The 10000-nt window shown below is 42.2% G+C and overlaps 1 protein-coding gene across 2 annotated transcripts in view; it reads right to left on the bottom strand.

Moving 5' to 3' along the window:
- Positions 1-3172, bottom strand: part of LOC143275561 (sodium-dependent multivitamin transporter-like) — a 48997-nt gene extending 45825 nt beyond the window's left edge. Inside the window, exons 1-2 of one of the 2 annotated variants that reach the window (XM_076579759.1) lie at positions 2945-3172; positions 411-688 (exon numbers count right to left, since the gene is read on the bottom strand). In XM_076579759.1, the coding sequence (XP_076435874.1) occupies positions 411-542 (132 nt within the window). In that variant the 5' untranslated portion in view covers positions 543-688; positions 2945-3172. The remainder of the gene's footprint in view (positions 1-410; positions 689-2944) is intronic. The other variant, XM_076579758.1, reaches the window with a different exon arrangement.
- Between the last annotated feature and the right edge of the window lie 6828 nt (positions 3173-10000).

The raw sequence follows: 10000 nt of genomic DNA, 5'->3' as shown, positions 1-10000 counted from the left end.
CAGGTATTAATATTGTGGCAACAATAACAAGGATAATGATCAGGTATTAATGTTGTGGCAACAATAACAAGGATAATGAACAGGTATTAATGTTGTGGCAACAATAACAAGGATAATGACCAGGTATTAATGTTGTGGCAAAAATAACAAGGATAATGACCAGGTATTAATGTTGTGGCAAAAATAACAAGGATAATGATCAGGTATTAATGTTGTGGCAACAATAACAAGGATATTGACCAGGTATTAATGTTGTGGCAAGAATAGTGACAAGGATAATGACCAGGTATTAATGTTGTGACAAGAATAGTGACAAGGATATTGATCAGGTCTTGATTTCATGTCAGAGATAGTAGCAGGGATAGTGACACGGATAGCGATACGGATAGCGATACGGATAGTGCAGTGACCAGGTATTCCGACGTCGTTCGCTGCCTCCCTCCGGACAAGGCGTAGAAGATGCCGATGCCGATGGAGATGAAGATGGTGGATCCAAACACGGCATAGTCCGCCACGTGGAACGAGTGAGCTGGATCCGGCATGCTGCACGAGCTGGATCAAGCTGGCGGGTACTTGGTGGTGGTGGTGGTGGTGGTGCTTGTGGTGGTGCTTGTGGTGGTGGTGGTGGTTGTTTCCTGTCTGGCCAATCTGGTGATGGTGTTTTTTAGTCTCTCCAATTCTGCCCAGTCTGAACCGTTACAAAAAGAAAAAGATTATCAAAATTATTTTTAACTTGCCACCTTCGAAACTACTTCTGTTTTTCTGAGCAAACTCAACAGGACAAAAGATTCCAGCTTTCGCAGGGTGGTTAAAAATGATACAGTCTTGACTGTTTTTCTGTAGTTTACAACGACACATGGACTGTGTAAAACAACTCTGCTATTCTTTTCACTTTTTTCATCTGGATCAAATAGAACCGTATCCTGTTTCTGTGTGACAGAACTGAAAAAGAAATGAACAGTTTTATTGACCGAGCGTTTTCAGTTTCACGAAAGCGAATCTTGAAAACATTTGTTTTAGTTGTTGGATAGCAACAACAACAACAACAACAACAACAACAACAACAACAACAACAACAACAACAACGACAACGACAACGACAACGACAACAACAACAACAACAACAACGACAACGACAACGACAACGACAACGACAACGACAACGACAACAACAACAACAACAACGACAACGACAACGACAACAACGACAACAACAACGACAACGACAACGACAACAACGACAACAACAACGACAACGACAACGACAACGACAACAACAACAACAACGACAACGACAACGACAACAACAACAACAACAACAACAACGACAACAACGACAACAACGACAACAACAACAACAACAACAACAACAACAACGACAACAACGACAACGACAACAACAACAACGACAACAACGACAACAACGACAACGACAACAACGACAACAACAACAACAACAACAACAACAACAACAACAACAACAACGACAACAACAACAACAACAACAACAACAACGACAACAACGACAACAACAACAACAACAACAACAACAACAACGACAACAACAACAACAACAACAACAACAACAACAACAACAACAACGACAACAACGACAACAACAACAACAACGACAACAACGACAACAACAACAACAACGACAACAACGACAACAACAACAACAACAACAACAACAACGACAACAACAACAACGACGACAACAACAACAACAACAACGACGACAACAACGACAACAACGACAACAACGACAACAACAACAACGACAACAACGACAACAACAACAACAACAACAACAACAAAAACAACAACAACAACGACAACAACGAATTTTCCCTCATGTTTACAGCGCTGGCATTGTATGATGGTCGTGTTCTACAATGACCACCAACAGAACAGGAGGCAACTGCTGTCCCGACAATGACCACCAGAACAGCACAGGAGGCAACTGCTGTCCCGACAATGACCACCAGAACAGGAGACAACTGCTGTCCCGACAATGACCACCAGAACAACACAGGAGGCAACTGCTGTCCCGACAATGACCACCAGAACAACACAGGAGGCAACTGCTGTCCCGACAATGACCACCAGAACAGGAGACAACTGCTGTCCCGACAATGACCACCAGAACAGGAGACAACTGCTGTCCCGACAATGACCACCAGAACAACACAGGAGACAACTGCTGTCCCGACAATGACCACCAGAACAACACAGGAGGCAACTGCTGTCCCGACAATGACCACCAGAACAACACAGGAGACAACTGCTGTCCCGACAATGACCACCAGAACAACACAGGAGGCAACTGCTGTCCCGACAATGACCACCAGAACAACACAGGAGGCAACTGCTGTCCCGACAATGACCACCAGAACAGGAGGCAACTGCTGTCCCGACAATGACCACCAGAACAACACAGGAGGCAACTGCTGTCCCGACAATGACCACCAGAACAACACAGGAGGCAACTGCTGTCCCGACAATGACCACCAGAACAGGAGGCAACTGCTGTCCCGACAATCTGGGCCAGAATTTGATTATAGTGGAGAGTGTCTTGCCCAAGTTACATCCCCACTCTCTCGGCCAAGAGAGTTTTAGGACAGTCGGCGTTGGAGGATGGCTCCCAAAGGCCAACTAGCCCCCAAGGCTGCAGCACTAAGAGCCAGTGCAATTTTGCCCCATAGTTTGAGAGACTTAGTCCTTCACAAAAGACTCAGCTGTGAATGATTTCCCATTGCAATGATAATGCATTGCATTTCCCACACACGCGCGCACGTACACACACACATACACACACACGCACGAACACACACACACACACGCACGTACACACACACATACACACACACGCACGAACACACACACACGCACGCGCGCACCCCCCCCCCTACCCCCCCCCCCCCCCCCACACACACACACACACCTTACTTTTCGGTCTCCTCAGATCGAACCAGCGATGCCGTCACTTCACAACACGCACAGAGGTCACGACAGCCACAACCCGCTTCTCTCGACAAGAACAGAACAGGAAGAGACAGAAAGACTCAGGAATCCTGCAGCTAGCGATGCAACCTCAAGGAAACACTTGACGTAGCTTAAGAAATACCGTATAAATGTAGTCCTCTTATTAAGGCACACACACACACACACACAGGGGGTGTGACTGGTGAGGAATAAAGGTTACTGCATTATAGCTCGCGTTGCCTCCGTTATGGTTTAATTCAGAGACCCACAAAACACTCTGTAACACATTGACAAGTCCTGGTGTAGTCTTTTCTGAATGATCGGCTGGATTATGAGCAACAAAAAGATTAAGACACCTTTTCTGCAAGTGAGTTCCTTAAAAAAAAAAAAAAAAAAAGAAAGAAAGAAAGAAGAAAAAAAGATCCATTGTCAGTGTTACTGGCAGTTTGGTTTTGAATAATGTCTTGTCTAATTTTGAGGTGCAGAAAGAAAAAGAAAAGTCGACGTATTCAAATAAACTGTACCATGTTTTTTTATGTTTGCTTTCTCTCTCCCTCCTCCCTCTCCTCTCTCTCTCTCTCTCTGTTTTTCACTGTCTCTCTGTATCTGTCTGTCTGTCTGTCTCTCTCCCTGACCCCCCCCCCCATCTCCCCTCTCTCTCCTCTCTCTCTGTTTTTCACTGTCTCTCTGTCTCTTTCTGTCTGTCTGTCTCTCTCCCTGACCCCCGCCCCCCACATCCCCCCTCTCTCTCTCTCTGTTTTTCACTGTCTCTTTCTGTCTGTCTGTCTCTCTCCCTGACCCCCCCCCCCCCCCCCACATCCCCCCTCTCTCTCCTCTCTCTCTCTCTCTCTGTTTTTCACTGTCTCTCTGTCTCTTTCTGTCTGTCTGTCTGTCTCTCTCTCCCTGACCCCCCCATACCCCCTCTCTCTCCTCTCTCTCTCTCTGTTTTTCACTGTCTCTCTGTCTCTTTCTGTCTATCTGTCTGTCTGTCTGTCTCTCTCTTTCTCTCTCTCCCTGACCCCCCATGCCCCCTCTCTCTCCTCTCTCTCTCATGAAGGTGACAAACTAGTGAAGACACTCATGTGCCAATAGAAAGTCCCTAAGTCTGTCTGTCTGTCTGTCTCTCTTTCTCCCTGACCCCCACATCCCCCCCTCTCTCTCTCTCTCTCTCTCTCTCTCTCTCTCTCTCTCCCTGACCCCCCATCCCCCCTCTCTCTCTCATGAAGGTGACAAACTAGTGAAGACACTCATGTGCCAATAGAAAGTCCCTAAGTCTGTCTGTCTGTCTGTCTCTCTTTCTCCCTGACCCCCCCATCCCCCCTCTCTCTCCTCTCTCTCTTATGAAGGTGACAAACTAGTGAAGACACTCATGTGCCAATAGAAAGTCCCTAAGGGTGTGGGTTCCAATTCCGCTCTCGCCCCTTCCCCTAAACTTTGACTGGAAAAATAAACTTGGCGTCTAGTCTTTCGGATGAGACGATAAACTGAGATCCCGTGTGCAGCATGCATTCTGCGCACTGAAAAAGAACCTATGGCAACAAAAGTGATGTCGTCTGGAAAAATTCTTAAGAAATCCTCTCTGATAGGTACACACATATATAAGCATGCACTCCAGGCCTAACAAGCGCTGGGTGATGCTGCTGGTCAGGCATCTGCCTAGCAGATGTGGTGTAGCGTGTATGGATTTGTCCAAACGCAGATACGCCTCCTTGAGAAACTGAAATTGAAACTTCTCTCTCTCTCTCTCTCTCTCTCTCTCTCTCTCTCTCTCTCTCTCTCTCTCTGTGTCAGCATTATTAGTTGATACTTCGATACTGGTTTTTTTTTTGTTTTGTTTTTTTGTTTTTTTTAAATTTCTCTGTGTGTGTGTGTGTGTGTGCGTGTGTGTGTGTGTGTGTGTGTCTTTCTCTCTCTCTGTCTTTCGCTCTCTCTCTCTCACTCTCTCTCTCGCTCGCTCTCGCTCGCTCTCCTCTCTCTCTCTCTCTCTCTCTCTCTCTCTCTCTCTCTCTCTCTCTCTCTCTCTCTCAGCATTATTAGTTGATACTTCGATACTGTTCAAATATACAGTATGAATGGATTACATGCAAAACATTTATGTGTGTATCATTATCTGAAATGTATCTTACTTACGTGTACCCGATCCAAATGGCGTCATGCTCATGAATAACACGTCGTTGTAGTTATCGCTGTCGTTATCTTTGTCCAATTCTCTTCACTAACGGAAATCGCTATCGTTATCTGTATCCAATTATCTTCATTAACGGAAATCGCTGTCGTTATCTGTATCCAATTCTCTTCACTAACGGAAATCGCTATCGTTATCTGTATCCAATTATCTTCACTAACGGAAATCGCTATCGTTATCTTTGTCCAATTCTGTTCACTAACGGAAATCGCTGTCGTTATCTTTATCCAATTCTGTTCACTAACGGAAATCGCTGTTGTTATCTTTATCCAATTCTCTTCACTAACGGAAATCGCTATCGTTATCTTTATCCAATTCTGTTCACTAACGGAAATCGCTGTCGTTATCTTTATCCAATTCTCTTCACTAACGGAAATCGCTGTCGTTATCTTTGTCCAATTCTCTTCACAAACGGAAATCGCTATCGTTATCTTTATCCAATCCTGTTCACTAACGGAAATCGGAATCGTTATCTTTATCCAATCCTGTTCACTAACGGAAATCGGAATCGTTATCTTTATCCAATCCTGTTCACTAACGGAAATCGCTGTCGTTATCTTTATCCAATCCTGTTCACTAACGGAAATCGCTGTCGTTATCTTTATCCAATCCTGTTCACTAACGGAAATCGCTATCGTTATCTTTATCCAATTCTGTTCACTAACGGAAATCGCTGTCGTTATCTTTATCCAATTCTGTTCACTAACGGAAATCGCTGTCGTTATCTTTATCCAATTCTGTTCACTAACGGAAATCGCTGTCGTTATCTTTATCCAATTCTGTTCACTAACAGATGCACACATGGATGCACAGATAAACAAACGTTGAATTGATGAATGGTGTCGGCTATGGGCTGAGCAGAATTATGTGTTCTGTTGATTTATTTATCTATTCATTTATTTATTTGTCTATCTATTTATTTATCTATTTAATCATTTATTTGTCTATTTATTTGTCTATTCATTCATGCGTTTATTCATTTAAATATTTATCTATTTAATGATTCATTTATCTTTGTTTATATACATTTCATTAGACGGAATAATAGTTTGCATTCTGGGTATTTTCAAGTTTTGTTAACAGTCGCTTTTTTCCGTCTCTGGTAGAAGTTGTCGTGGTCGGTTATAATTTTATTCTATGCTAAATTATGTAGAGTGATGGCCTAGAGGTAACGCGTCCCGCCTTGGAAGCGAGAGAATCTGAGCGTGCTGGTTCGAATCACGGCTCAGCCGCCGATATTTTCTCCCCCTCCAATAGACCTTGAGTGGTGGTCTGGACGTTAGTCATTCGGATGAGACGATAAACTGAGGTCCCGTGTGCAGCATGCACTTAGCGCGCATAAAAGAACCCACGGCAACAAAAGGGTTGTTCCTGGCAAAATTCTGTAGAAAAATCCACTTCGATAGAAAAAACAAATAAAACTGCACACAGGAAAAAAATACAAAAAAAAAAAATGGGTGGCGCTGTAGTGTAGCGACGCGCTCTCCCTGGGGAGAGCTGCCCGAATTTCACACAGAGAAATTTGTTGTGATAAAATGAAATACAAATACAAACACAAATTATTCAAGTTGGAGTAAGAAACACAACTGTACATGAGACTTCATTAAAAAAAAAAATTAAGCTTGGAAAGAAACCCTGTTAGTTTATGTCAGTGTCTTTTGCTGCTGGCTGGGAAATTATTCAGCACGAATGTGCGTGCTTCTGTTACTGCCTTGTGCATTATAAAACAGACACAGACACAGACAGACAGACAGACGAAGACAAGAAACAACAACGACGACACAAAACAAAAAACAGCTCTACTGTATGAACGTTCAACATGTGTGAGAGGCCATGGAGTTGGAAGTTAATGGACATGGAAATTTGCAGCATGTTTGTGTAACCAACCAAAAGGTTTTAGAACATTTGCGCTATCAGAATCCAACATTGTAACAGCACAAGTGAGCATGAAAGATGTTTTCTTTTATATCTGGGTACATGCATTTAGAAAATATGTTGTTGGGTTTTTTTTTAACAATTGGTTATCTCTGAGACATTATCTTTCATAAGTTAACAACATGTTCAGACTATGATATCAGTATCAGTATCAGTAGCTCAAGGAGGCGTCACTGCGTTCGGACAAATCCATATACGCTACACCACATCTGCCAAGCAGATGCCTGACCAGCAGCGTAACCCAACGCGCTTAGTCAGGCCTTGAGAAAAAAGAAAAAAAAAGAAAAAAAAGGTATATATATATATAGTAGTAATGAAAATAATGATAAATAATAATAATAATAATAATAATAATAATAATAATAATAATAATAATAATAATAAATAAATAAATAATTAAATAAATAAGACAACAATGATGATAAATAAGCAAATAAATATAAAACATGAAGACACACATTCACACATACACTCACACATGCATAACAGATATGCCCCAAAAACGCAGTTTCATAGATATGAAAGCACAGTCAAATACATATAAACGTACATGAGCTCCAACACACACACACACACACACACACACACACACACACACACACACACACACACACCACAAATTTCCCTGCACCTCCTCTACCCCCTCCTCCACACACTCGGAGTTTCTAGTCTATGTATCGCAGCTTCCACGGCACACACACCCACACACACACACAAACACGCACACGCACACGCACTCACACACAAAGATGAACACTTACTTGTACAAGCACACACACATACGTCCATATCTCCCACCCCCAACCCCACACACATATATACAAAGATATATATATATATAATATATATATATATATATATATATATACGTTCCAATATCCTGATGCTCCCACAGTGTAGGCATGCATACACTCACATACCTCATCCTCTATCTCACCTCCTCCCTGCACCCCCACCTCCCCCTCACACACACACACACACACACACACACACACACACATGCACAGAACTCTCCTGACACTTGTGTACACTTACACTCTCACGCATGCACAAACGCACTCAAAAACATAGACCCACACATACACACAAACACACACATACACATACGCACAGAGGCTGCCACTGACTGGCCGGAAGAGGGATGGGAAAAGATCTCTGATGCCAAGAATGTGGCGTCTAGTGTGTTGCTCAGTCTACTGTATTTGGAAAAGCCCACAGAGACTGTTCCGTTTTGAAGAAATTTGCGCAATGTTGGCTTGGAAATGATGCCGATATTTGTTTGATTTGCAAAGCATCGTGCTCTACCTTTCATGTTAGACTTACGGCCGCTCCCGCTCTCTGCTTTTATTTCTTTGAGGCGATCGATGGTGTGATGGCCTTGTACCTGTTCTTTTTGATATTCTTTGACTTTTCTGAGGATTTCCGATTTTCCTAGATGTAGGCCGCTCGTTGGTGTTGCGTTACCAGCAAGTCTGTCAGCTCGCTCATTTCCCTTAACTCCTGCATGTCCCGGGCAGTATGACCATGTGATTTTTTTTATCTGAAAGTTGCGCATTGCCTTATGCCACTCTGGGCTTCCAATTCCGTTTTCAATTTTCTGTATGAGGTTCATTGAGTCTGTTAGAATCATGGCATGTTGGCTTCCGGGCGTATGGATGGACGATAGCCACTGGAGGGCATGTGTCACAGCTTCAACTTCCATCGTTAGGCTGGAGGTTGTGACTTTGTAGGCAGCATTCTCTTCCCTAACTGTTTTTCCATTTTGTTTCGCAGTGAATCCCCAACCGGATTGGTCTTTGGTGACTGAGCCATCTGTGTATATGATGATGTCCCCTTTCTTTCCATCTATTCAACACAGCCATTTCACCCACTCTAGGAAGACATTGTCGGGAATGGCCAGAGGGCAAAACTGATGCGGAAGTGAAGCTACTCATAGAAGAGACTATGATAAAGCCTCGCTAATGACAATGCCAAGAACTTCATGTGATTTTATCTAATATATTCTTAGATTGGAAATCAAGACATTAGATAAATTCGTTGACATTTTTGACGTTTCTATCTAGCTGTAACAGACCTGCTTTTAAAAAAAATTTTTTTAATCATTTTTCATTGAGCCATGAGCAAATCATTTTGTATTTTGTATTATCACGCTATCTTGTAAAAAGGATGTCAACATATTAATGCAGGAATGATTCAGGTAGATTTAGTTGTCATGGACATGTAATTCGCAGTTAGGTTTGATGCAAAGAGAGCAAGTAAGGCACGGCCTTCAAGACTCACTTGTGATACACTTTTTTTTTAAATCCAAGCTTTTTATGTATTGAGTATAATGCATTTACTGTTATATTTATATTTTTTATATTCTCTAAACTTGGCACTTTGATCTGATATTCGACCCAACAAAAGATCTGTCATTATTATCATTTTTTGTTCAAACAGGAACTTCTTTTGCTAAGCATGAAAGTTTTGTTTATTGCAAACGTTTTGGTGCAGACAGTAAAACAAGGGAAATTACTCTGCTGGGGACTTAGTTTGCTTTAAACTGATCTTTCTCATCTTAAACATTACATTTTGAAATTATACTCAATACATAAAAAGCTTGGATGTTTTTTAAAAAGTGCATCACAAGTGAGTCTTGAAGGCCTTGGCTCTCTTGTTCCAAAATGTAATGTTTAAGATGAGAAAGATCAGTTTAAAGCAAATTAACTCCCCTAGCATTACAGAGTAATTTCCCTTTTTACTATCTGCACCAAAACGTTTGCAAAATAAATAAAACTTCCATGCTTAGCAAAAGAAGTTCCTGTTTGAACAAAAAATGATAATAATGACTGCTCTAGCTGTTGGGTCAGAATATCAGATCAAAGTGCCAAGTTTAGAGAATACAAAAAATATAAA

Source organism: Babylonia areolata, chromosome 30 (assembly GCF_041734735.1).
Source record: "Babylonia areolata isolate BAREFJ2019XMU chromosome 30, ASM4173473v1, whole genome shotgun sequence".
NCBI lineage: Eukaryota > Metazoa > Mollusca > Gastropoda > Neogastropoda > Buccinidae > Babylonia > Babylonia areolata.
The sequence above is the reverse complement of the archived record's forward strand: the minus strand, read 5'-3'. Positions and strand labels throughout refer to the sequence as shown.